A 26,222-nucleotide genomic window follows, 5' to 3' on the forward strand; every position below is an offset into this window, starting at 1 on the left:
TTACACGCCTGCCCTCCCCACCACGACTTCCCACCCCAGTCCTCCTCAACCTTCAAGTTCAGTTCAGACATCATGTTCTACAGGAAGTTTCTCTTATTCCCCAAGTCTAGGTTAAGTTTTCACAAATTCCTTCTAGTTGATTCTATAATATTTATATTCTGTCACCCTACTCTTAAAGCACCACAAGACAGAGACCATGACTGTTCTCACCTCTCTGTCCTCTCTCAATAAACTTTAAAAAATAAGTCAAATTTATTGATATGATTTACAGACAGTGAAATGCAGAAATTTTAAGTGGACAGTTAAGATGAATTTTTGACACTGCATAACTGTCAGACCAAACAAGGTACAGAATATTACTATAACCCCTCAAAAGTTCCTTGGTGCCCTTTGCAATCAGTTCCCTCATTTCTATCCCAGCTAATCACTGGTCAAATTTTTATCATCCGAGACTAATTTTGCCTATTATATAACTGCATATAAACAGAATCATAGACTATGTAGTAATGTGTAATCTAGCATCTTCCTCTTAACCTAACACTTTTGAAATTCATCTGTTACTGCATGTATCAGTAGTTAGTTCTTTTTGTTGCTGAGTAGCAGCATACCACTGAATGTTCAACAATCTGTTAACCCCAATCTGTTAGACATTAAGACTGTATCCAGATTTTGGCTATTAAGATAACTGCTATAACATTAGTGTTCAAGTCTTTTGTGCACATATTTTCATTTTTCTTGATATATATCTTGAAAACATGTTGGGTCATAGAGGAAGTTTATGTTTAATTTTATTTAAAAACTGTCAAACTGTTCTCCAAGGAGATAGTACAATTTACACTCTCACCAACAATGTATGAGGGTTACTCATATCCTGAAAATTGGTACTGTCAATATTTTTAATTTTAGTTACACTAGAGTGTGGAACAATATCATTGTGATTTTAATATAAATTTCCCTGAGGACTAAAGATGTTGAGCACCTTTTCCTGTGCTCATTGGTTATTCCCATATGAACATATATATAATATTATGCATATTATATGTTCATATATACATATATATGAATTGTCTGTTTAAGTGAAAGATATATTAAGGGACAATTAGAGCAATGTGAATTTCATGTTTATCTTTATAAATATTGTCTACAAGAAATACTAGGGAGCACAGAAAACTGTACCCCGCTATACCAAGCTACAAAAGAATACACAAAACAGACATATCTCAGAAACAGACCTGCTACCTCAATCCACATTATGAGCTATTCACAGCCAATGTTCCAATTTTGTCTAATTTCAGATAACCTTTCTTTTACAACTGACAAGCAGCAAACCCTTACAATGTTCATTCCTACAAGCAAATGTCTAGTCTTTTTCAACATAAAGTGCCATATTTTTTACAGCATTTAAGTATTTCTTAATTATTTAACATTTATAAAACTGTGCTCTTATTAGGTTCCTATCTTTTTCATTTGCCACTAAAGAAGTTTTTGAGTTTTGTGCCCCTAAGACATTGTCCCCATAAATCCTTTGATTTTTAATGGCACAGTCCTTTTTAGAAGAACAAAACCAAAACTGCCTGTGTCGAAGTGATGGGAACAATTTTGCCTATTTCCTGATCTTAGAGTGAAAACATTCATTGAAGCACCATTTACTACGATTTTTAGTTGTAGGCTTTTCATATTTACTGTGTCAAATTGAGAAAATTCCCTACTATTCAAAAGCTTCCTAAAGCGTTTTGATAACAAATGGGAACTGAATTTTCTCAAAAGTTTTTTCTGCATCTATTTAATCTGATCATATAATTTTTCTACTTTTTTTCCGTTAATGTGCTGAATTACATTGATTAATTGATATTTGAAAAGTTGAATCACCCTGATCATTCCTGGGATGATATCAACATGGTCATGGTGCATTATCCTTTTCAAATGTTGCTGTACACGATTTGCTAGTATTTTTATGAGAGTGTCTGCACCTACCAGAATGTTCATTAGGGATACTGGTCAGCAGTTTTTTTTTCTTTTAATATCTTTAACAGGTTTTAGTATCAGAATTATTCTGTCCTGCAAAGCAAGTTGGGAAACATTCCCCTCCCTTTTATTTACTAAACCATATGTAAAGATTGATATTATTTATTCCTTAAATATCAGAATTCACTAATGAGACTAGGCAAGAAATTTCACTGTGAGAAATTTGTTCTTTATACATTAAGGGGCTATTCATATTTGCTACTTCTTGTGTCAGTTTAGTAAGTTGTATTTTCATTGAATTTGCCCATTTGTCAAATTTGCTGTCATAAAGTTGTTCATAATATTTCCTACTATCCTTTAAATAGCTGTAGGATCTGTAGCGATATCCCATTTTTCATTCCAGCTATCGGTAGTGTGTTTCCCTACAAATAGAAAAAAGTCTTAAATTCCCTCTAAGCACTGCTTTAGGTGAATCACAGCACATTAACCTTCCTTAAAACTGTATTATTCTTGCTTCAGTGGTTCTCAACCGTCCTAATGCCGCGACCCTTTAATACAGTTCCTCATGTTGTGGTGATGCCCAACCATAAAATTATTTTTTTTTTTTTATTGCTTAAAGTATTACAAAGGGTATTACATATGTGTCCATTTTATCCCCCCGCCCTAGACAGTCCCCCAGCCTCCCCTATCCCCCAGTGTCTTATGTCCATTGGTTATGCTTATATGCATGCATACAAGTCCTTAGGTTCATCTCTTACCCCCCTACCGCCTGCCCCCCAACCCTCCCCGGCCTTCCCGCTGCAGTTTGACAATCTGTTTGAGGCAGCTCTGCCTCTGTATCTATTATTGTTCAAAAGTTTATAATGGTCTCTATTATCCATGAATGAGTGAGATCATGTGGTATTTTTCCTTCATTGACTGGCTTATTTCACTTAGCATAATGCTCTCCAGTTCCATCCATGACGTTGCAAATGGTAAGAGTTCCTTCCTTTTCACAGCAGCATAGTATTCCATCGTGTAGATGTACCAGTTTTCTAATCCATTCATCTACTGATGGGCACTTAGGCTGTTTCCAGATCTTAGCTATGGTGAATTGTGCTGCTATGAACATAGGGGTGCATATATCCTTTCTGATTGGTGTTTCTGGTTTCTTGGGATATATTCCAAGGAGTGGGATCACAGGGTCAAATGGGAGTTCCATTTTCAGTTTTTTAAGGAAACGCCATACTGTCTTCCATAGTGGCTGCACCAGTCTGCATTCCCACCAGCAGTGCACAAGTGTTCCTTTTTCTCCACATCCTCTCCAGCACTTGTCGTTTGTTGATTTGTTGATGATAGCCAGTCTGACAGGTGTGAGATGGTACCTCATTGTTGTTTTGATTTGCATCTCTCGGATGATTAGTGACTTTGAGCATGTTTTCATATGTCTCTTGGCTTTCTGAATGTCCTCTTTTGAAAGGTGTCTATTTAGGTCCTTTGCCCATTTTTTGATTGGATTGTTTATCTTCCTTTTGTTAAGTTGTATGAGTTCCCTATAAATTTTGGAGATTAGGCCCTTATCAGATATGACATTGGCAAATATGTTTTCCCACACAGTGGGTTTTCTCGTTGTTTTGTTGATGGTTTCTTTTGCTGTGCAGAAGCTTTTTATTTTGATGTAGTCCCATTTGTTTATTTTCTCTTTAGTTTCAAGTGCCCTAGGAGCTGTATCAGTGAAGAAATTGCTTCGGCATATGTCTGAGATTTTGTTGCCTTTGGATTCTTCTAGAATTTTTATGGTTTCCTGTCGTACATTTAAGTCCTTTATCCATTTTGAGTTTATTTTTGTGTATGGTGTAAGTTGGTGGTCTAGTTTCATTTTCTTGCATATATCTGTCCAATTTTCCCAACACCATTTATTGAAGAGACTATCTTGGCTCCATTGAATGTTCTTGCCTTCTTTGTCAAATATTAATTGAGCATATTGGTTCGGGCCGATTTCTGGGCTCTCTATTCTATTCCATTGATCTATATGCCTATTCTTGTGCCAGTACCAGGCTGTTTTGAGAACAGTGGCTTTGTAATACAACTTGATATCTGGTATTGAGATCCCACCTACTTTGTTCTTTTTCAGGATTGCTGCAGCTATTCGGGGTCTTTTTTTATTCCAGATGAATTTTTGGAGAGTTCGTTCTAGATCTCTGAAGTATGCCGTTGGTATTTTAATGGGAAGTGCGTTGAATTTATAGATTGCTTTGGGTAGTATGGACATTTTAATGATGTTGATTCTACCAATCCATGAACACGGTATGTTCTTCCATCTGTTTATGTCTTCCTCTATATCTTTTTTCAACGTCCTGTAGTTTTCTGAGTAGAGGTCTTTTACCTCTTTAGTTAAGTTTATTCCTAGGTAGCTTAATTTTTTTGGTGCGATGGTAAACGGGATTGTTTTTATAATCTCTCTTTCTGAAAGTTCACTATTGGTGTATAGAAATGCCTCAGATTTCTTGGGGTTAATTTTGTATCCTGCTACATTGCCAAATTCATGTATTAAGTCTAGTAGCTTTTTGATGGAGTCTCTAGGGTTTTGTATGTATAATATCATGTCGTCTGCAAATAAGGACAGTTTTACTTCCTCTTTTCCAATTTGGATGCCTTTTATTTCTTCTTCTTGCCGAATTGCAATGGCTAACACTTCCAGTACTATGTTGAACAGGAGTGGTGAGAGGGGGCATCCCTGTCTTGTTCCTGTTCTTAGGGGAAATGGTGTTAGTTTTTGTCCATTGAGTATGATGTTGGCTGTGGGCCTGTCATATATGGCTTTTATTAGGTTGAGGTATGATCCATCTACTCCCACCTTGCTGAGAGTTTTTATCAAAAATGGGTGTTGAATTTTGTCAAATGCTTTTTCTGCATCAATTGATATGACCATGTGGTTTTTTTCTTTCAGTTTGTTTATGTGATGTATCACGTTTATTGATTTGCGGATATTGTACCATCCTTGCATCCCTGGGATAAATCCTACTTGGTCATGGTGTATGATCTTTCTGATGTACTGCTGGATCCGATTTGCTAAGATTTTGTTGAGGATTTTGGCATCTATGTTCATGAGGGATATTGGCCTGTAATTCTCTTTCATTGTGTTGTCTTTACCTGGTTTTGGTATTAGGGTGATGCTGGCTTCATAGAATGAGCTTGGAAGTGTTCCTTCCTCTTGAATTTTTTTTAGTAGTCTGAGGAGGATAGGTTTTAGTTCTTCCTTGAATGTTTGGTAAAACTCCCCTGTGAAGCCGTCTGGTCCTGGGCTTTTGTTTGATGGAAGCTTTTTGATGACTGCTTCAATTTCTTCCATAGTTATTGGCCTGTTGAGATTTTTAGATTCTTCCTGATTGAGTTTTGGAATGTTGTATTTTTCTAGGAATTTGTCCATTTCCTCCAGGTTGTCTAGTTTGCTGGAGTAGAGCTGACCATAGTATTTTTTAACAATCATTTGTATTTCTGTGGGGTCTGTTGTTATTTCGCCTCTATCGTTTCTGATTTTGTTTATTTGGGTCCTCTCTCTTTGCTTCTTGGTGAGTCTGGCTAGAGGTTTGTCAATTTTGTTTATCCTTTCAAAGAACCAGCTCTTGGTTTCATTGATTTTCTGTATTTTTTTTTGGTCTCTATGTCATTTATTTCTGCTTTAATCTTTATTATCTCCTTCCTTCTGCTCACTCTGGGGTTTTCTTGTTGCTCTCTTTCTAATTCTTTGAGTTGTAGAGTTAGCTGATTTACTACCATTTTTTCTTGTTTTTTGAGATAGGCCTGTAGAGCTATAAACTTCCCTCTCAGGACTGCTTTCATTGTGTCCCATAGGTTTTGGATTGTTGTGTTTTCATTGTCATTAGTTTCCAGGATGTTTTGAATTTCTTCTTTGATTTCATTGGTAATCCAATCAATATTTAATAGCATGCTATTCAGCTTCCAGGTGTTTGAGTATTTTGGGTTGTTTTTATTGTAGTTTATTTCTAATATTATGCCATCGTGGTCTGAGAAGATGCTTTTTATGATTTCAATCTTCTTGAATTTGGGGATACTTTGCTTGTGACCCAATATATGGTCTATTTTTGAATATGTGTCATGAGCACTGGAGTAGAATGTATATTCCGTGGCACTGGGGTGAAGTGTTCTGAAGATGTCTATTAAGTCCATCTGATCTAGTGAGTCATTTAGGATTGCTGTATCTTTGCTGATTGTTTGTCTAGAGGACTTATCCAGTACTGTCAGTGGTGTATTAAAGTCCCCTACTATGATTGTATTGTTGTCGATCTCTCCTTTGATATCTTCCAGGAGTTTTTTTATGAATTTGGGTGCTCCTGCATTGGGTGCATATATGTTTACCAGGGTTATATCTTCTTGTTGAATTGATCCATTTAGTATTATGAAGTGGCCTTCCTTATCTCTTGTTATGGCCTTCACTTTGAGGTCTATTTTGTCCGATATAAGTATTGCTACCCCAGCTTTCTTTTCCTTTCCATTTGCCTGAAAGATATTTTTCCATCCTTTCACTTTCAGTCTGTGTGAGTCCCTTCTAATGATGTGGGTTTCTTGTAGACAGCAGATGTATGGGTCATGTTTTTTTATCCATTCAGCCACTCGATGTCTTTTGTTTGGAGCATTTAGTCCGTTTACGTTTAAAGTTATTATTGAAAGGTACTTATTTGTAGCCATTTCTTTTTTTGTGTGTGTGGCTGTTTTCTTTCTGAGCTTTTTATTATTTTTATACCAGTCCCTTTAGCATTCCTTGCATTGCTGGCTTGGTGGTGATAAACTCCCTTAGCCTTTTTTTGTCTGTGAAGCTTCTTATTTCCCCTTCAAGTTTGAATGATAGCCTTGCTGGATAGAGTATTCTTGGATTCAGTCCTTTGCTTTGCATCACTTTGTAAATTTCTGTCCATTCTTTTCTGGCCTGATGTGTTTCTGTTGAGAAATCATTTGACAATCTAATGGGAGATCCCTTGTATGTAACTTTCCGTCTCTCTCTTGCAGCCTGTAAGATTCTCTCTTTGTCCTGAACATTTGCCATGGTAATTATGATGTGTCTTGGTGTGGGTCTTTTCGGGTTCACCTTGTTTGGGACTCTCTGGGCTTGTGTGACTTTTTTCTTCCCCACCTCAGGGAAGTTTTCTGATATTATTTCTTCTAATAGGTTTTCTAATCCTTGTTCATCCTTCTGTTGTTCTGGTACCCCTATTATTCGTATGTTGTTTCGTTTCATGTTGTCCCAAAGCTCCCTTAGGCTCTCCTCCTGTCTTTTAATTTTTTTCTCCAATTGCAGTACATTTTGGGTGTGTTTTGCTTCCTTGTCTTCTAATTCACTAATTCGGTCCTCCGCTTCTCCTAGTCTACTGTTGATACTTTCAATGGAGTTTTTCATTGCAGCTATATCACTCTTCATTTCTTCTTGGGTCTTACTTAAGTTGTTGATTTTTTCATCTGTTTCTTCTAGCTTCTTCCATATGTTATCGATTTTTTCATCTGTTTCTTCTTGCTTCTTGCAGAGGATGTTGATTTTTTCCTCCATCCGGTTTATGCACTCTAGGACCCTTATTCTGAATTCTTTGTCTGTCATGTTGCATGCCTCTGTATTACTTAGCTGCTTTTCTGGAGAGTCCTCCTTCTCTTTCCTTTGGGGGTTTCTTTGTCTACCCATGTTTGATCTCACTGACATATCTAGACGTTGAGTCGTTCAGTGGTTGCTCCCTTGGTGGCAGTGACTCCTTGGTCTGTGGTTGCTCTTCGGGCGGTTGCGGTAGCAGCTGCTCTTCAGTTGGCAGCAGCTCCTCTGGTGTGTGCTGTTCACAGCTGAGGTGGCTCTTCTGGCTGGTGGGGCGAGGCTTCACATACAGCTGCTGTTCCTCAGCAGAGGGTGTGGTGCTCTGGAGGTTGCTGTAGCTTCAATCTGCTGCATTGATTTAAAGGCACAAAATACAACACAACAAGGCACCACGTACCCGGCAGTATACACAAATATACTCACGATATTAATAACCCCAAATAAAGGTGACCACCCGAATTAAGAGAATTAGAGGATAAGGAGGATGGAAGGGAAAAAGATAAAAAAGAAAAAAGAAAAGTAGGGACCAAAAAAAGGAGTGCAAAAATGAAATTGGGAAAAAGGAGGGGGGAAAAAAAGCGAGAAAAGAAAAGACAAGAAAAAAAAAAAAAAGAAAAGAAAAGAGTGAAAAGAGAGAATGAAGTGGAAGAGGGGAAGAGACTTTTAATATGAGGAGAATACTCCTATAGAACCGCCATTAATCCCAACAGATTCCAGCAACAGCTCCCTGGAGATGAATGCAAACTAGAAACAACCAATAATATAACGATGAAAATAGAATGAGAACACTAATCCCAAAATAAAATAAAGAGAAAATAAAATGGCACTTTAAAAAATGGTAAAATGGTAGCAGTAATAATACTGGTTAAAAATAAGAAGGTAGTAGTTAAAAGGGTAAAATGAGGTGATGGAAAAAGAAGAAAAAAAAAAGAAAAGAAAAAAAAAGAAGAAGAAAAAAATTGGTTTCTTAGTTAAAAGGTGAAAAAAGAAAAAAAAAAAAAAAAAGAATTGCAGTAGTGAAGGTCCTTCGGTTCTTCTATTCTTCAGTGTGGCTCACCTTAGACCTGCCAGGTATTCAGGAGAGTGTTGGGTTTCCCTGCGATACACTGTTCCTCTGTGTTGTAAACCACAGTCCTTATTTTAAAGCAAGCCGCATTTGTTTCCCAGACTGCCTTATTTTGTGTTTAGCAAAGAGTCAGTTTGTGGGTCAGCCTCTGGGTGGCAGTGTTCTGGGGTTGGCCTCTGAGGCTATAGGGCCTCTCTGTCCAGTGGAAGTTCACTGCCCAGAGCTGGCTGCGTAATAGTTAGTTACCGGCGCTGTGTTGTTGCTGGGATTGAAAATCCCTCTATAGGCCAGACCCTGTTAACTCCTAGGGATTGATCAGATTATTTTAATCCTTGATCTCCTACAGGGTGGAATCTGGGTGTGGCTGTGCTCCTTGCCTGGGGGTTGGGGGGAGGAGTCTCACTCTCCAGAGAGAATGGCTGCCCCAGACCTGGGCTCAGGGGTGTCTCAGCACTCAATTCGCTGCCACCTCTCCCGGCCCCCCTCTCTCTTCAGTCTCTCCCCAGATTCTACTCCTCCGCACACTCTCCCTCTCTTCAGCACAGGTGAGTGTCTGTATCCGAAATGTCCCATGAACAGGATTCAGTGAAAACAAACAAACAAACGCCGGCCGCGGAAACGGGAAAGGCTCGGTTTCTGTAAGCTTCTTCTCCTACCGGGACTGCATGGTCTGGTCAGCTCTTCAGGCTGCCCCCTTTAGGTTCTGTCCTCCGTGATCACAGAACCCAGCTCTCAATTCCCCCGGCGGCGCCAGGAATCCCGCGGTTCTCCTTTCCCCCGTCAGGGGCTGTGCCTGTCCCAAGGGATGCGGCTGTCTGCCACGCGGTCTCACTCCGACTCTCTGGGCTCAGAGGTCTGGCAAACTTTCCTGCCCACAACCCTGGTTTTTTTTTACCTTTCCAGGGGAGTTCTGCTCTTCCCGGCTGCAAACTGTCTCACCAGCTGAACAATTTCGCCAATTCGGGGTGGATGCTATTAGTTTCAGCTGCTCTCTCCATTTGCTCCGGGACAGGACCTGGGACGCGTCTGCCTATATCGCCGCCATCTTCTCTCTCTCCATAAAATTATTTTCGTTGCTACTTCATAACTGTAATTTTGCTACTGTTATGAATCATAATGTAAATATCTGATATGCTATATGTGTTTTCCAATGGTCGTGACCCACAGGTTGAGAACCACTGCTTGAAACAGTCATTTCTCTTTTAAAGTTAAAAGAAATAATCTTTTATATTTACCATTTATTTACCACTAGAGGCCCGGTGCACAAAAATTTGTGCACTTGGGGGCATCCCTCAGCTCAACCTGCCCCCTCTAACAGTTTGGGAGCCCTCACAGGATATCCTACTAATGTCCCTGTGGGGAGCGGGCCTAAGCCGCAGTCTGGCCTCCCTCTGTGGAAGGCAACTGGCCGATCAGGTATATAGATACTTTCTGAAGGCAGCACAGACTCCTTCCTTATTTCTTTCCTCTGTGGTTGGAGAGTAGGGGACTAAAAGGTGGAGACAGAACTGTGGCCGGGCCTGGGGCTCCTGTAGGCAACAGAAAGAAGGAGAGGGCTGGGGAAAGTCTAGACACGGTTTTCTTCAACTGTCCTCCCTTCCTCCAGGCCCCTCGCTCTGTTCTCCCCTTGTTGTGGTGGACGCTTGGGCCTCGGACTGACAAGAGCCCAGCGATGGTGGGGTTCAGCCCCCTCACTTCTCAGCTGAACATACAACTGCCTCACATTCCAAGTGGAGCCGTTTTCAAGTGGCTAAAGTGCTGGCAATTCATGCCTCCCGGCCTTTCCCCTCTCAGGTTTCCTCCTTGGGTCAGTTGCAAACTTCACTGAGACACTGAAGCAACTCTGCCCTGGTAGTTCTACACCAGCCCCTGCCCAGGCCCAGCCGGGCACTCTTCCTTGAGGTCTCTGGGTCCATAGTCTGAGCTCAGGGAGGTCACCCAGAGCCCGTGCCCCTGGACAGGTGGGGCAGGGAGGGTTGCTTGAAGAGCTGGAGGAAGATGGCAGAGTAAGAGTTGGTATGAACCGGCGCCTGCTTAACCAGACTTCCTAAGCTCCCCACCAGGCCCAGGCTGGGCCCCTTGCCCACACTAGAAGGATCCCAGCTGAGGTCCTCTCCCTGCACCCAGCACTCTCCTCCCTGTTCTACCACTGGGGGAAGGGAGCAGCTCACCTGCTCTGGACCCTGCCAACCTGGCAGGCTGAGGCACAGGCAGTGCAGCCTAGGGTGCTGGTGGCTGCGAGCCTTCTCCCTCTCCCTGAAGCGTGGGGCGGGGTTGCAGCAGCTCACAGCTGCCCCTGGGCACCATGCATGGAGACACCGCTCTCCACTGAGTCACCATCTGCCCAGGACCTGTGGAGGTTGGGGTGGCCTCGGGCTCCCACTGGCCCCACTGAAGCCAGACTCAGCTTGGCCGGCCACCCCTGACGCCCGAGAACTGCGCATGCCCCACGGGCCTCATCGCCCTCATGAATCGCCGTGGTCCGGCCATCCCATCCCAGGAAGTGGCCATCCCGATTGCCATGGCTCACTCCTTGGTGCAGTTGGGCCTGCCCAGCAAGCATGTAGGCAGGAGCTGGGCCTATGAGGGGAAGGAGGAGGGATGCACGGGCCAGGGCAGAAGTGGGAAACTTGGCGGTGTAAACACAGCCCCCCCACCCCCCACATCGTGCTGGCCCCTCGTGCTGCATTCCCGAACCCCTGGGTGCCCCTGCCCAGCACTGTGCTCTCGGGCCTGGGGTGGGAGTGAGGGACCTGGAGCTGCGGCCAGAAGGCAGCCCTCGCTGTCTTGGAATCACAGTGGTGGATCAGGGAGGGATGCGGGATGCCAAGTTCCGCCTCTCTCTCTAAATCAATCTCTCTCTCTCTCTCTCTCTCTCTCTCTCTCTCTCTCTCTCTCGGAGTGGGCCCCGCGTGTCTTGCTTTTGCCCCAGCCCCCGCCTGCCCCCGGGTCGCACACGGGAGTGGGACCATCTCCAGTGGGCGGGTGAGGGCTTGGGCGAGGCGATCGGCACCGCTTGCCTTCACCCCAGCCCCTGCCCACCCCCTGGTCGCAACGGGGGCCTGGCGCTGTCCTACCCTGCCTGCAGTATGCAAATTAGCCGCCATTTTTGTTGGCGGTTAACCGCCATCTTAGTTGGCAGTTAATTTGCATATTGCCCCGATTAGCCAATGGGAAGCGTAGCGAAGGTATGGTCAATTACCATGTTTGTCTATTATTAGATTAGACTATAGGCCCAATGCACAAAAATTTGTGCACTCGGGGGGGTGGGGGGACCCTCAACCCGGCCTGTGCCTTTTCGCAGTCTGGGACCTCTCAGGGGATGACCACCTGCTGGCTTAGGCCTGCTCCCCGGGGGATTGGGCTTAAGATGGCAATCAGACATCCCTCTGATAGCCCAGTAGTCCTCGGGGGATGTCTACTTGCCAGCGGGGAGCAGGCCTAAACTGCAGTAGGACATCTTCAGCGCTGCGGAGGCAGGAAAGGCTCCCACCACCACCACTGTACTGGCAGCCATCAGCCTGGCTTGTGGCTGAGCAGAGCTCCTCCCATGTGAGAGCGCCCTGACCACCAGAGGGCAGCTCCTGCATTGAGGGTCTGGCCCCTGGTGGTCAGTGTGTGTCATAGTGACCAGTCATTCCCAGCCATTCTGCTGTTAGGGTCAGTTTGCATATTACTCTTTTGCTATATAGGATAGAGGCCTGGTGCACGGGTGGGGGCCAGATGGTTTGCCCTGAAGGATGTCCTGGATCAGGGTGGGGGTCCCGCTTGGGTGCCTGGCCAGTCTGGATGAGGGGATGATGGCTGTTTGCAGCTGGTCACACCCCCTTCAGGGTGGGGGTCCCTCCCCACTGGGGTGCCTGGCCAGTCTGGGTGAGGGGCTGAGGGCCATTTTCAGGCTGACCGGTGACTGAAGTGCCCAACCTCTCCTTGTTTTCTTTTTTTTTTATTATTCTGGGATTTATTTACCTTCTATGGCTGTCACTGGAACTGAGAGCCAGCTTTAGCTCTGAGGCTCAGCTCCAGCTCTGAGACCTCGGCTGCTGAAAGCAGGTATCTGGGTTTGTTTGGCTTCTATAATTGAAACACTGCTGCAGCTCCAGCTCTGAGGCCCAGCTGGCTGAAAGCAGTTTCTGGGGTTTGTTTAGCTTCTATAATTGCAACATTGTTTCTTAGAGTTGCAGCTTAGAGGCCGGCAGCGGCAGGCAGGGAACCTTGGCTTCCTCCATCACTAGAGCAAGCAAGCCCCCTGTTCACTTCAGCTGCCTGGCTGCCGGCCGCCATCTTGGTTGGCAGTTAATTTGCATATCGCCCTGATTAGCCAATGGAAAGTGTGTTGGAGGTATGGTTAATTACCATGTTTGTCTATTATTAGATAGGATTGCCAGAGCTCTTCATTCCTGTCTGTAGTTTGTTCAGTCCTTTAAGATGTCGTTTCATTGTCTTTTGATCTCCACTGTTTGATGCAAAGCCAGCCATCATTCACCTTACTGTTCTCTTATGTCATGTGCCATCTTTGTGTGTCTGCTTTTAACTTTCCATTTGAAACTGGCTTTCAGCAGTTTAATTATGATGTGCCCAGGTGTAGTGTTCTATATATTTACTTGCTTGGGATTTGCTGAGCTTCTGTGATACACATTGATTTTTTTTCTCCCAAATATGGAAAATTAGTAACCATTATTCTATAATTGAGATATAATTCATATACAATGCACTTAAAATTCACCATTTTAAGGAGTGCAATTCAGTGTTTTCAGTATACTTACAAGGTTGTGCAACCATCACTATCTAACCACATATTTTCATCACTCATTTTCATCACTCCAGAAACCTTACATCTGTAAGCAGCCACTCCCCATTCTGCCCTCTCTCCAGCCCTTGAAAACCACTAATATACTTTCTCTATAGATTTACATATTCTGAACATTTCATATATAAATCATATAATATGCAGCCTTTGTGTCTGCTTTCTTTCTCTTAAGTATGATGTTTCAAGGTTCATCTATGCTATAGTATATATCAGTACCTCACTCCTTTTCATGAACAAATTACATTCTGTTATATGAACACAGTTTTTATAGTTGATAAGCATTTGGGATGCTTCCACTTTTTAGCTACTATGACTAAAGTTGCTACAAACATAATGTACCAGTCTTGGGGTAGACATGTTTTCAATTCCCTTGGGTACATAACTACTAGTGTAATTAGTGTGTCATACCACAAGTCTATGTTTAACCATTTGCAGAACTGCCAGACTGTTCTACAGAATTGATGCATCATTTTACTTTCCCAATAGTAACATAACATATGAGAGTACCAATTAGTCCACAACAACTGTCCAATTTTTAAATTATAGCTACTTCATGGGTGTGAAAAAGTAACTTAGTGGAGTCTTTTTAAAAATATTTTTTAACTGACTTTTTTTAGAGATAGGGGAAGAGAGGATGAGAGAAAAACATCTATGTAAGAGCAAAGCATTGATCAGCTGCCTCCTGCAAATGCCCCCAACCTGGGCATGGGCCCTGACTATGAATCGAACCAGCAAACTTTCAGTGTTCGGGACACCGCCCAACCAACTGAATCACACTGGCCAGGGCAACTGGAATCTTTCTTTGCTTTTTCCCTAATGACTAATTATGCTGAATATCTTTTACTAGCCGTTTTATGTATCTTCCATGGAGAAATGTCTATATAAATCCTTTACCCATTTTTAATTGGGTATTTACTTTTTTATTATTGAATTCAATGACTTTTTGTGTTCCGGGATACTGGATGTTTATTAGATATGTGAGTTTGCAAATATTTTCTATTTTGCAGGTTGTATTTCACTTCCTTTGAGGCATAAAAATTTTTCATTTTGATGAAATCCAATATACCTATTTTTTGTTTGATTGCTTTGCCCTTTAAGTGTTACATAAGAAATCACTGCCTAATCAAAGATCAAAAAATTTACTCCTATTTTTTTTAACTTTAGCGCTTTCATTCTTTTGCATGTGGATATCCAGTTGGCCCAGCACCATCTGTTGAAAAACTTTTCTTCCCCCCACTAAACTGTCTTGACACCCATACAAAAAATTAACTGCCCATAAATGTGCTTATATCCAGACCTCACCTGTATTCTTAATCTATGTCTATCCCAGTTTTGGTTACTGTATCTTTGAACTAAGAAATGTAAGTCTAATCATTGTTTCTTGAAAATATTTTTTCTAGCTCATTCCCTTTCCCCTCCTTCTAGGAGTCCAATTACATTTATGTTAGACTGCTTGATATTAACCTAGGTCAGTGGTCGGCAAACTGGCCCCTTGAGTGTGGCTCTTCCACAAAATACCACGTGCGGGCGCACATGTACAGTGCGATTGAAACTTCGTGGCCCATGCCACGGGGACAAAGAGCCGCATGTGGCTCGCGAGCCGCGGTTTGCCGACCACTGACCTAGGTCATTGGGACTCCGTCCCTCCCCCACCCCCATTTTCTTCTCTCAGCTCTTCACGTTAGATAATTTCACAAGACCTTTCTTGAGGCATCTCCAATTCACTGTTAAGCCCATCCAGTGAATTTTTCATTTCAGATGCTGTTCTTTTCAGTTCTACAATTTTGTGATCTTATTTTAAGTCACTCAGTTTTTAATAGTTGCTTTAATTCATTTTTGATCATTACAAATGTGGGTTATCTCAGGGCCAGTTTCTATTAGCAGCATTTCTTCCCCCTGATATGGTTGAAGTTTTCCTGCTTATTTGCATTCTAGTCATAGTTGATTGTATGCTGGATACTGTGAATACAGTGTACAATTATACTATCTTTCTTGTTGAGCTTTGTTCTACCTGGTGCCTCTCTGTCATCCTAAAAAGGCTTGATTTAGGCTATATTAGGGCAGATCTTGAGCAATCTTTATTCTATAATAGGAGTTGGCAAACTTTTTCTGTTTGCCAGTGGTAAATGTATTAGATTTGTGAGCCATACAATGTCTAAACCAAGTGTTAAACTCTGTAATTATAGACCAAAAGTAACTTCTAAAAGAATTTGCATGGATGGCTGAATTTCAATACAACTTTTATTTATGGTCACTAGAATTTATATTTTATATATCATAGTAGAAGCCCAGTGCACGAAATCCATGCACAGGTAATGTCCCTAGTGGCTGCCAGCTGGGGCCTCCCTTCCCCGCTGCCAGCTGGGGCCTTCCTTTGTTCTGCGCTGGCCCCTGGTGGTCAGCACACATCATAGCAAGCGATTGAACTCCTGGTCAAACTCCCAAGGGAGTTTGCATATCAGGCTTTTATATCTATGAAATTCTTATGTGTCACAAAGTATTATTTTTCTTTAAATCTTTATTGTTGAGATTATGACAGATGTCGCCCCCCCCCCATAGCTTCTCTCCAACCGGTTCCCACCCCACCCCAGGCCCTCACCACACTATTGTCTGTGTCCATTGGTACTGCATACATGCATATAAGATCTTTGTCTAATCTCTTCCCGCACCCCACCGCACCTCCTTCCCTCTGAGAATCGCCAGACTGCTCCATTTCCATGCCCCTGATTCTATTCCATTCACCAGTTTATTCTGTTCATCAGATATTTTATTCATTTGATTTTTAGATTCACTTGTTGATAGATATGTATCTATTGTCACTTTGTTGTTCATAATTTTTATCTTTACCTTTTTTCTTCTTCTTCCTCTTCTTAAAGAATACCCTTCAGCATTTCATATAATACTGGTTTGGTGGTGATGAACTCCTTTAGCTTTTTCTTGTATTTGAAGCTCTTTATCTGTCCTTCAATTCTAACTGATAGCTTTGCTGGGTAGAGTAATCTTGGTTGTAGGTTCTTGCTATTCATCACTTTGAATATTTCTTGCCACTCCCTTCTGGCCTGCATAGCTTCTATTACGAAATCAGCTGACAGTCGTATGGGTACTCCCTTGTAGGTAACTGTTTTTCTCTTGCTGCTTTTAAGATTCTCTCTTTGTCTTTAGCCCTTGGCATTTTAATTATGATGTGTCTTGGTGTGGTCCTCTTTGGATTCCTCTTGTTTGGGGTTCTCTGTGCTTCCTGGACTTGTAAGTCTATTTCTTTCACTGGGTAGGGGAAGTTTTCTGTCATTATTTCTCCAAATAGGCTTTCATTATCTTGTTCTCTCTCTTCTCCTGGCACCCCCATAATTCAGATGCTGGTACGCTTGAAGTTGTCCCAGAGGCTCCTTACACTATCTTCATATTTTTGGGTTCTTTTTTCTTTTTGCTCTTCTGGTTATTTTTTACTTCCTCATATTTCAAATCATTGACTTGATTCTTGGGATCCTCTAGTTTACTGTTGAATCCCTGTATATTATCAGTCAGTGTATGCTTAATTTCTGACTGGTCCTTTTCCATTTTTGTGGCATTCTCACCAAGATCCCTGAAGGTTTCACTAAGTTCCTCAGAGATTTCTAGAAGATTCTTGAGTAACCTTATAACTATGGTTTTGAACTCTATATCAAATAGTTTGATTTCTTCCATTTTTTTCATTTGTGACATGTTTGTCTCTGCATTTTCGCTGTTTCCCTGTGTTTGTTTCTATGTATTGGGTAGCTGCTAAGTCTCCTTAAGTTGACAGAGTGGCCTTGTGTAGTAGGTGTCCTATAGGGCCCAATGGTTCAGCCTCCCCAATCACCTGAGGTGGACACTCTTCTTGGTGCACCCCTTTGTGCGCTGTGTGCACAGTCTTGTTGTAATTGAGCCTTGATTGCTGTTGGTGTTGTTGGGAGAAATTGACCTCCAGGACAATTGGCTGTGGGGACCAGCTGCGACTACAGTGGGAGAGCTGCTGTGCAGGAGATACCCTTATGGGGCAGGACTTGCTTCAGTGGGGCTTTGGTGCTCACTGAGTCTGCCCCTTGAGAGTGTCACTTATGGAAGTGAATAGCTGTAATCTGGTATGATCTCACACTGACTACTGGGTACACTGGGTACACAGGGAGGTGCAAAGTCAGCCACTACCTGGGGCCACTCAGCAGGAGCTACAGAGAGATCTGCAGATTCTTCCTCTTTGTGTCGGGTTTGGAAGTGCCCAGATGAGGCCCAGCTGTGAAGCAAGGCAGGCTGATGTTGGTGGTGGCCTTGGGCCTTTTATTGATAGCTCTGGGGCTCCCTGACCCAACTGCAGCTTGTTTGACAGGTTTTAGGCTGAGAAAGAACAGGCCATTGATATGCAAAAGCCGCTACGCACAGCTTGGGTGGGTTGTAAATTGGGTAGGGCAAGGTCTCAGAAGCCCCAGTGCAGAGCAAACAAAAATGGCTGCCAGTCAGCCCTGCACCAGGGAGGTCCCAGCATGGGAACAATGACCACTGCGAGCACCTCCATCCGGAAGAAAGCCGCCCCCATGTTCCTGCCCCGATGCCAGACAGTCCAGTTTCTCCCCATATGTGTCTGGGTCCCCCAGAGCCTCACCCGGCACTGGAGCTCAACGCAAGCTGGAGCTTGTAAATTCAGTTTGCAGTACCAACCTTTTAAGGGGAGCAGCTGGGTTTCCAGCAGCCTCTGTGTCACTCAGCCCCAATCCGCACTAGTTTTTATACTCCATAGTTTTTACTGCCTGTAGGGACTTCTTTCCCCAGCTCTGGAACCCTGGGGTGGGGTCTGGTGTGGGGCTAGGACTCCTTGCTCCTCCAGGCGGCCTCCGCAGGGGCGATCTCCCTCCCAATTAAAAGGGTGGCACACCAGAGTGCCGGACCAGCCCGTTCTACCAGTCTCCTACCTCCTACCAGTCTCAATGCACTCTCTTCTTTACTTCTCTAGTTGTAGTACTTCCACTCAGCCACCTTTCCCACAGTTCTGGATGATAGCTGTTCTATATTTTAGTTGTAATTTTGATGTGGTTGTGAGAGGCAGCCAGTACAGGCGTTTACCTATGCCACCATCTTGGTTCCTTCTCTGTCTTTTCTTTTTTTAATAAAAACCATCCTTAGATCATAGGCCATACAAAACAGCCACTGGGCCAGATTTAGCACACGAGCCATAATTTGCCAATACTACCCTGAAGTATGCTCCTTACTCCTACAACATGCCCTTTCTGGTGCCTCAAATAAATGCTCCGTATGTTAACTACATCTCTCTCTACTGTGGATGAGCTGGGATACAACATCATGGGACTTGTCTCACTCTTAATCCCTTAACATACACTCTGTACTAGGCCTAGATTGCCAGGAGCCGGTCCATGCTTGCTGTTTCAAGGGACCTGGCATATATGGCATACTGTTCTTTTTCTTTTTTTTTTTTTTTTTTTAATATATTTTATTGATTTTTTTATAGAGAGGAAGGGAGAGAGACAGAGAGTTAGAAACATCGATGAGAGAGAAACATCGATCAGCTGCCTCCTGCACGCCCCCCATGGGGGATGTGCCCGCAACCCAGGTACATGCCCTTGACCGGAATCGAACCCGGGATCCTTCAGTCCGCAGGCCGACGCTCCATCCACTGAGCCAAACCGGTTTCGGTGGCATACTGTTCTTAATATGTTTGCTCACCTTCTTGGCACTATGTGTTTTAACCAAGGTCTCTGAGAAAGGTTGTTCCCCCAGGTAGGGATTTTCCCCTGAAGTTAGGGAGGGAATAAAACCTCTTAACTAAGTGCCAGGCGGGTAATTAATCACTTTAACTATGAACAATCATGCTTAAGCTACATAATCTTTACTCCCTGGAATGGAGATAAGAAACGCCCTAACCTTTGGAATAGAGATTGATAGGATTGGAATCAACTGGTATAAATACAGATGTCACAAGACAGAACTTAGAAGACAGAACTAGGAAGACAGAACCTACACACAGAACTTAGAAGACAGAACCTACACAGAGCCTAGAGACAGAAGAACTTCGCTGGAGAGAACATGGCAAAAGATCCTGGACTGAACCTGACTATAGAAATTGGCAAGAGAACCTGACTAGAACCTGGTGACTGAACCTGGCTGGAGAACCTGGACAGAACCTGGCTGGAGAACCTAGCGAGGGAACATGGCTACAGAACCTGGCTGGAGAACCTGGAGAACCTAGCAAGAGACCATGGACACAGAACCTGGCTGGAGATCCTAAGCAGAACCTCTCTGGAGATCCAGACCAGAACTTGGCTGGAGATCCTGGCTGGAGATCCTGGCTAGGCTGCTGATCAACTGAACACTGTCTCCGTGTCATTCCTTCTTTCGCCGACTCCATCCACACCTTTGGGGACCCCTGGACCTGCTGGGGTTGCACCCCAGCACTAGAGGAGTATCACCTATGCATGTGTAGCTCAGGTCTCTGCCCAGTACTCAAGGGTAACTAACTCACACTTATACGTCTACTCCTACTTCTCTGATACTCTGTTTAGCAAGTTCTAGTTGCTTCAGCAGCCCTGAACTCCAATCTCTCCATCCTTAGCTCAACAGAACCTCCTTGCTCTGCTTGAGTCCAACTCCCCATGACATATCAGGAAACTTTCCTGAAGTATAGATGGGCGGAATGTGGGGGCTCACCTTGTTTGTTCTCTTTCTCTAATGTCCAGTGCCTGAAACTGTTCTACTTCATATATTTTGTCGAGTTCTATAACTGTTTGTGGCTGGGGGGAAAATTCAATCCAGTTACTCTGTCATAGCTGAAAGAACATATTAACCTCAATAAATATTTGAAAAATAAATTAATAACTAAACAAACCATATTTCATAAAATTTTATGTGTGACCTTCCATTATATATACATCATGGAGTATGGGTAGGACCTGTGATTTGCATTTACCAAAAGAATGTGGCTTAGCTGGTTTGGCTCAGTGGATAGAGTGTTGGCCTGTGGACTGAAGGGTCCCAGGTTCAGTTCCCGTCAAGGGCACATGCCTGGGTTGCAGGCTTGATCCCCATTAGGGGGCATGCAGGAGGCAGCCAATCAATGATTCTCTCTCATCGTGGATGTTTCTATCTCTCTCCCTCTCTCCCTTCCTCTCTGAAATCAATATAAAAATATTAAAAACAAAAAGAATGTGGCAAAGGTCATATATTACTCCTGTGATTAAGTCACATTATATAAAACTCCAGTCTTGCTTTAGCTCTAGAGGCTCTTTTTGTTGACTCAATGAAGTAAGCTGAAATACAGGGAAAGTCTACATGGCAAGGAACTCGAGCAGCCTTTAGGAGCTGAGTGCAGACTCTAGCTCACAGTCAACAAGAAGATCTGGCCCTCAGTCCTACAATCACAACAAAATGAATTCTGCCAGAACCTGAGAGAGCTTGGAAACAGATTCTCAAATCTCCAGGCAAGAAGGTAGCCCAGCCAACACCCTGATTGTAATCTTGTGAGATCCTAAGAAAAAGATCCAGGTAAGCCTGACCCAGAAAAACTGTGAGATAATGTTTGTTGCCTTAAGCTGCTACATGTGTGGTGATCTGTCACACAGCAATAGATAACTAAAATCACATGAGACATACTATAAAACAGCCACCAATATTTAGAGCTAGGAAGTACAGCTATCAGCAGTGTACCAATGAACACTCCGACCTCTGTCATCAATGCACAGAGGAAGAAGCTGGGATATGGTAAATTACCTGAGAGATACAGTGGCTCTTGGCCTAGCAAGAAAGAACTAGTCCGCCGAAACCGGTTTGGCTCAGTGGATAGAGCGTCAGCCTGCGGACTGAAGGGTCCCAGGTTCGATTCCTGTCAAGGGCATGTACCTGGGTTGCGGGCACATCCCCAGTAGGGGATGTGCAAGAGGCAGCTGATCGATGTTTCTCTCTCATCGATGTTTCTAACTATCTCCCTTCCTCTCTGTAAAAAATCAATAAAATATATTTTAAAAAGAAAGAAAGAAAGAACTAGTCCATCAGAAAAGGGATGTGGTCAGTCCTACAACTATACTTAAAGAACAAGTACCAACCAGGACCAGTGGTAGTACCTTCCCATGCACTAAAAACCTAACCTAGCACTTTGAATGGATCTTTTTACACATGCATGACTTAACATGCATTGACCATTTGTAAAATATTTGTTTACTGAGTTAATGCAGATCTTCTCCGAATGTTGACATATTTCATTACATAAGATTTCTTAAAAATCAGATTTATTAAAATGACTTTAAACCTCATCAAAAATTATTTTAAGAATAAAACTGTCAAGCTCATGGTAGCAGATACATATTTTCCAAAATTCTAATTTTCACTTAAAAGTTCAAGTTTTGCCGAAACCGGTTTGGCTCGGTGGATAGAGCGTTGGCCTGCGGACTGAAAGGTCCCAGGTTCGATTCCGGTCAAGGGCATGTACCTGGGTTGCGGGCACATCCCCAGTAGGAGATGTGCAGGAGGCAGCTGATCGATGTTTCTCTCTCATCGATGTTTCTAACTCTCTATCTCTCTCTCCCTTCCTCTCTGTAAAAAATCAATAAAATAAAAAAATAAAAAAAAAGTTCAAGTTTTGTCACTGGCAACAAATACTGTCAGTTGTTTTTACTTGCTATGAGAGGCTCACTTTGTTTATTTTCATGAAACTGTCTGACAAATATCCAAGTCTAAAAAACCACAATTCGTCTATAGTTACTCTTTTAAGTAAAAATTGCTGTTTCATAAAAAAAAGTGGCTTGTTCAGCATGCAATTCAAATAAGGGCACAAGTGCTTTTCCTTAGGACAACAATATTTGCCATACAGCAAAATGTTTTACGTGTACTTCCCATTTCATTTCACTAGAGATTAAAATGAAATGTACTGAAAAGTCAAGATTAACAATAATTAATAATTTGTAATGCTTCAGCCAGAACAGTCAGTGTGTGGTGGTGAAGAATACTAGTAGTTTGGTGCACTGCTTTGCTTGGTGCTAAGGTGCCAACTGTTTTACCCAGCAACATTTCTGCAGATCAGTACAAATATAAGTACAGTGGAAAGAACAAACAGCATCTACATATTTATTATTAAAGAAACAGATTTGACCTCATTAATCCCATGACAAGATTTTGGAAACTCCCATGGATTCACAGTGCCCTTTAAGAACCATTACACTATACCAATCCTAACAATTCAAAACTTTCTCTATCATTCTTACAACACATTGTCTCATTCCATCAATAATTACAAACGGCTTAAGTATGTAGTGCCAGGTAGGTACCATAAAGTATCTGAGTGTCTTTGTGTCATTCACAAATACATCCTAAGCTCCTAGAACAGTGCCTAGCTGACACACAACAAACTCTCAATATTTGTTGAATGAATGAATAAGAGTAGCTATCATATATTTTAACAAATTCTAAAGTCTTTGAGAGTACATTTCACACACACACACACACACACTAATTACTGGAATTATTTTTCAACATATGGGAAATACTTGTTAGGAAATATGGGACTTCTACTCTTACTGCATTTGGAGTAATTTAATCTTCACACCATTCTAAACTTTATTATATACAGACAGTCCTTGCTTTGCATGGTACCATGGAAAGTGAAACACATGTATATCAGAAGCATGTTTTCATTCTGTATGATTCCATGGTAACTAAAATCTTTGGTAACATGGCATAGTACCATGCAAAGCACATTAGTGCAAACAATAGAAAAGTAAATCCCAATGACTCACAAATTCAATTTCAGTAAGATGGGGAGAAAAGCATTTTAGGAAGAAACGACTAAGCTTTCTTTGGGCAATGACTTTGAATGTGCACCTTATGGGAAAAGAAATCAAACACCTAAATGAGTTTTCAAACTCTTAACATGCCCCTCTCTCACTATCTATTTCCATTGCAGTATCAGTGCTTAGTGACCAAATAATAGAGGTGGTTCAATCTTCAGAGGTGTTTGTGAATTGCTTGGGGGATGGGAGATGGAGAATCAGGATGGTTAGGGGAAAAGATGGACCAGTACTTGATAAAATATTGAGGTAAAATTAGGTTACAATAAATCTAGCCTGGTCTCTTTAAAATTACAAGAATTAATATTTCTCAAAACAGAATCAGTTCAATTCTTTAAACTTCTATCTCCTAACCCTTCCCTCAATTCAATCAAAAAGGCCTTAGAGTTACCCAGTTTTAAGTTTTCTCCTTCCTTACTCCCAAGCCCACATCCACAATGAGAATTTTGCTCTTCCAATTTGAGATTTATTTTTTAATGAATATAAATATTCCAAAATATTATAAATTTTGAAGTGTATTTGGCTCCAACAAAGAATAGGTATTTATACATTAAATGTTTAAATGGTTCTGCCAACAGTTAGGAAGAAATTAAAAGTATTTTATAGATAAACACTAATGGCAGCTTAGCCATTAAAAAGTGCCATGGGGAAAGCAATAAACAATTCCGCTTTTTAAAAAAATTCTATTCTAAGTCTACTTACTAAGCACAAGTGGGAAAAATGGGAAATGCTATTTAAACTATACCTTAAAATGTACTGTGATGTTCCAAGGAAGAGCTGAACTTGATGCAAGAAGATCAAATAGCAAACCAATTGGATAATGCCTAAAAATGAAAGAGTATATTTTAAGAAAGAATAAATATTTAAAGTTATAACTACAACTCCAAAATAAATTTCCAGCACGTTTTAACATCAAGTATCAGGGGACTTTGACCACATTATCACAGGGAGGTGACATTTTATACTGTTACTTGCCTGGGCTAATATGGTATAATTTTCAGGCCGGAGGTGGTTTCTCTTCTAATCATTTCATTCCCCAGGAAAGCCTCAATGTACATAATGGGACTGTGCTAAAAGCATCTTTTATTAGCCAGGAGCACTATTATGTTACACTACAATAATACCTAATTATCATCCCAGTATTCATATTGGGCAACCTGTTTTATAAAGCTTATTTAAATATATTTTCGATTTTCAAAACAACTTAAAATTTTAGAAAATTTTGGGAATTAAAAAGAGCAGCTAAAAGAGCATGCAATTGCCTATTTTGTAGTGGTTATTAATATTATAGCATATAAATTTCCAGTCTTTTACTTATACATACACATCTAAATAAAGATTAGGCTATAACCTACTTTTTCCATATAATATGTGAAAATTTTCTAAAATGATTGAATTCCAAAGTTTAAAAAAAAATTTGATTTCCTAAATAAGAGAATGTTTCCTAATATAACCATTACTCACAGTGAAGCAAATTATTTAGCAATAAGCAAAATAATACAAACCTTGCTAATTTCAATGTACAAACCGTATTTTTTATATCACCCTTTTAAAGAATTTAAAATAGCTTATTTAGTAAATCAGAATTAAATAATACTCCCAATAATGGCAAAAGAGGACTGTGTGGTGCTATGTACAGTCCTGTTGTTTCCCATATATTAGTGAATTACTCCTAGATTTAAGAACTAAAAAATTTGAAAATATATCTTATTTCCCTCAAAATGAGTGACCCAATACATTATCTCACCAAGATTCAAATATCACTAATACTATTTATGCTTCCTTATGTCTACATAATATAGTTGTGAAAAAGTCATCAGTCATTATAGATCATATATTTATTTAGAATGAATTTAGGATGAATGCCCTGCTAGTAAAATAAAACAGTGGGTAGCTTTAGTCATATGAGTTGTATTTCTTAATAATAACCCTTAAACATCTCTCTATTCAAAGGTCAGCATCTACTACGAGTCTTTCACAAACAGAAATGAATACTGAAGGAAATTTTGGACTACCTAAATAATAGAAGGTTTCGTTCGGGATATTCTGAAACCAGAAAAAATTCTGGCATCAATCAAAACCTAAAATAAAAACAATTTAAAAAAACAACAAAAATATTGCCCTGGAGACAAATTATAGATTTTAGTCCCTTTTGGTCCCTTTCTCTGAACTCTTAAAATTGTATAAGTTCTACATAAGGCCTTGTACTTTTACAACTGACCTTTTTTAGTCTTCATTCTTTCCTTTGCTTTTCTTTTTAATAATGTTCCTCTTAGGTATCTTAGGTATGTAGAAATAAGTTAAGAATGAATGTGAATATTTCAGCTAACAGGGACTACTGCTTTCCAAATTCTATGTAGTATGCACATATAATTATAGAATCTCTAACAAATTAAGTAGTTGGCCCATTGGATTCTCCAGTGGTCCCATAAAATAGCTAGCAGTGCAGTATTGTGCACATTCTCTGCCATTTACAATAAAACTGTATGCAAATTCTCAAGTTAAGTCAAATATTACTTTAAAAGCAATCAATAATGTCATATGAAATCAAACATTTTTTTAAAATAAATAATAATTATTTGGGTCAGAATACAAGTTAAACATGAAAAGACAAATAATCAATTATTGTTTACCCTCAATATTAAAATAAACATGACTGTAAACGCACAGAATCTTGAACAAAGTAGCTATTTATGAATGCATAAATCAAAGAGCCACAAAATAAATAACCCTCACTTTACCACAAAGATTCCATTGCCCAGCTGGTATGGCTCAGTGGTTGATTCAGGAGGTTATGAACCAAGAGGTCAAGGTGGATTCCTGGACAGTGCAAATGCCCAGGTTGCGGGCTCTATCCCCAGTAGGGGGTGTGCAGGAGGCATCTGACCAATGATTCTCTCTCATCAGTAATATTTCTCTCTCCCTCTCCCTTCCTCTCTGAAATCAATAAAATATGTATTTTTTAAAAATTAGAAAACGAAAAAAGATCAAATAGACCCAATTTTA

The 26,222-nt window shown here is 41.3% G+C and overlaps 1 protein-coding gene across 2 annotated transcripts in view; it reads right to left on the reverse strand.

The window, feature by feature from the left end:
- The window catches only part of ATG5 (autophagy related 5), a 124,307-nt gene that overhangs the window by 71,095 nt on the left and 26,990 nt on the right, over positions 1–26,222 (reverse strand). The window contains exon 4 of one of the 2 annotated variants that reach the window (XM_081094169.1): positions 23,962–24,040. The exons of the other annotated variant lie outside the window; for it this stretch is intronic. Within the exon in view, the coding sequence (XP_080950295.1) occupies positions 23,962–24,040 (79 nt within the window). The remainder of the gene's footprint in view (positions 1–23,961; positions 24,041–26,222) is intronic. 2 annotated transcript variants of the gene reach the window in all.

The sequence above is a fragment of the Myotis nattereri genome (assembly GCF_964212035.1).
Source record: "Myotis nattereri genome assembly, chromosome: 6".
In the NCBI taxonomy this organism is placed as follows: domain Eukaryota; kingdom Metazoa; phylum Chordata; class Mammalia; order Chiroptera; family Vespertilionidae; genus Myotis; species Myotis nattereri.